Source organism: Aphanomyces invadans (genome assembly GCF_000520115.1).
Source record: "Aphanomyces invadans strain NJM9701 unplaced genomic scaffold supercont1.20, whole genome shotgun sequence".
Classification (NCBI taxonomy): domain Eukaryota; phylum Oomycota; class Saprolegniomycetes; order Saprolegniales; family Verrucalvaceae; genus Aphanomyces; species Aphanomyces invadans.
In genome coordinates this window covers 701,366-703,237 of record NW_008580165.1, presented here as the reverse complement: position 1 = coordinate 703,237, position 1,872 = coordinate 701,366, and the positions used below count along the sequence as shown (strand labels likewise).

General features: G+C 58.0%; 1 protein-coding gene across 1 annotated transcript; it reads right to left on the bottom strand.

Moving 5' to 3' along the window:
- Positions 1-537: 537 nt before the first annotated feature.
- H310_09317 (hypothetical protein) lies at positions 538-1,872 on the bottom strand. The gene has a single exon (XM_008875355.1). The coding sequence runs from the start codon at positions 1,667-1,669 to the stop codon at positions 665-667; it is 1,005 nt and encodes a 334-aa protein (XP_008873577.1). The 5' UTR covers positions 1,670-1,872; the 3' UTR covers positions 538-664.

Sequence of the window (1,872 nt, the reverse complement as noted above, 5' to 3'; positions counted from 1 at the left end):
CACCTCGATTATTCGCTGTGCGGCCTTCGTGAACACCAAGCTCCATCTCGCATGGCACGCCCGAGTTCTAGTCGCCGACGACAAGTTCGTGTACGTTGTGCGTAAGCCGAGTTGCGTGCGGTGCCGCCAGCGTTGGCGGATCCTGCTGACGCCCCACCATGGACGTGACCAAGTATCTGTGGACGACAGCGAGGCGGAAAAACGGAGGTTTGTTGTGCGCAGGTCCATCCATTCAACATGATGGTGGTCCAAGCACCATGTACCACCGAGCGAGAGGCTTCCATCTCCGGCGCAAGTCGTGCTCCACCTCAGAAGATCGCAAGGCAGCGTGTTCAACGGACGTAGGGTTGGAGTCCAATGGCGCCGTCAAAATTGGCGAGGCTATCTCGATGCAATCTCATGGTGGCTCGTGCTCACCCCTTCGGCGCTGCAGTGTTATGCCGCGCCACCGAGTGCACTCGGCACTCATTTGGTCTTGCGCACAACAGACCTTGCCGTATAGTCGAAGAAGGCGTAGGTTCGAAGCCTGTCGACCAGCCTGGTCTTTGTCGAAGTCCAATTCACATAGCCAGAGACGCCACCGGCGGTCCCCAGGATGCTGAGCAGAGTGCCAAAACCCCTGAACACCATACATCTAATCCAGATCACGCACAACGCTACACACCTACGCGACTGCCGTCGCACTCTGTCGCAGTAGCTCGAGGCAGGCCGCATCCACGGGCGCTTTCTGAGCGAGGGACAACACCGAGTCCCCTTGCCGAGTCAGGACGTGGATGCTCTCTGGGTATACTTCCAGGAGCTTCTGCAGTCGCCTCGCAGACACTTGATGGGCTACCGCAACGTGCAGCGGCAGCCATCCGTTTGATGTGGGAATTCTTGTACATTCTGGACAGAGCGACAGGATCCATTGAAACAGGTCGAACGGCGCTCTTGTGGCGGCCATGACGAGCAACTTTGGCTTGTCGTCGACAATATCGTCCAGTGTCGGGTCGTTCGCGACCATCCGTCGAGTCAATTCTCGCCAGTCAAAGGTCGGGATGTCGTCGACCGATGCCGAACGGCCGGACGAAGTCGACGAAGAGCACGAAGCCGTCGACGAAGATGACGACGTCGTCGCCAAACTCGACATGGACGTCGAGTGGCGACGAGGCTTGACAGGTCGGGGGTTCGAATTCAACCGGTAACTTCGGAGCACATGCCCGACGAGGATATTGCCCCACACGTGGATGGCATGGGCTGCCGGACCTTGCTGTCCGTCTGCACGTTTCAGTGCTTGGGTGTCCATCGGCAGTCGTTCGTCGTATATCATGATGGGCGTGTGACCCGACGGAATCGGCACGATCGTGCTCTGAGGAAAGGATTCGACAAGGCGTTGTACTCGGGTCACGGACGCCCCGGCCATGAGGGCAAGATGCAGCGGGAGGAATCCGCCGTTGGAAAATGTCCGAACGCCATGGGGAAACACTCGCACGAGGAACTCGAGCAGACCGAGAGGAATGTTGGCTTCCGTGACTGCCCAATGCAACACATGCATGCCGTAGTCGTCCGTGGCTTCGATTTGGTCTTGCGGCGCTTTGTCTAATGCCTTGCGGAGACCACCCCAGTCGCAAATCTTGGCGAGACGGACGAGCGGCAGGTGCTGCTGTGACAACGACGGCTGGTAGCTCATTCTGTAGTTCGCTCAATGACATGCACGGGCAGATCTGTTCAAGATCGCAATGGAGAATATCGAATCTGGCCGAGATTTTCATCCGTGCACGGCTTCACGTCGGCGAGATGTAGTAACGCTGTGAAGAACTGCGGAAAGGACTACGTCGCACGTGTCACGGACCGCTGTCTGTCGAGTGGACGCTGCCATGTCCAGCACATGGA

Excerpts from the sequence above, each read along its gene's own strand:
- H310_09317 (XM_008875355.1), bottom strand. The coding sequence starts at position 1,669 with ATGAGCTACCAGCCGTCGTTGTCACAGCAGCACCTGCCGCTCGTCCGT.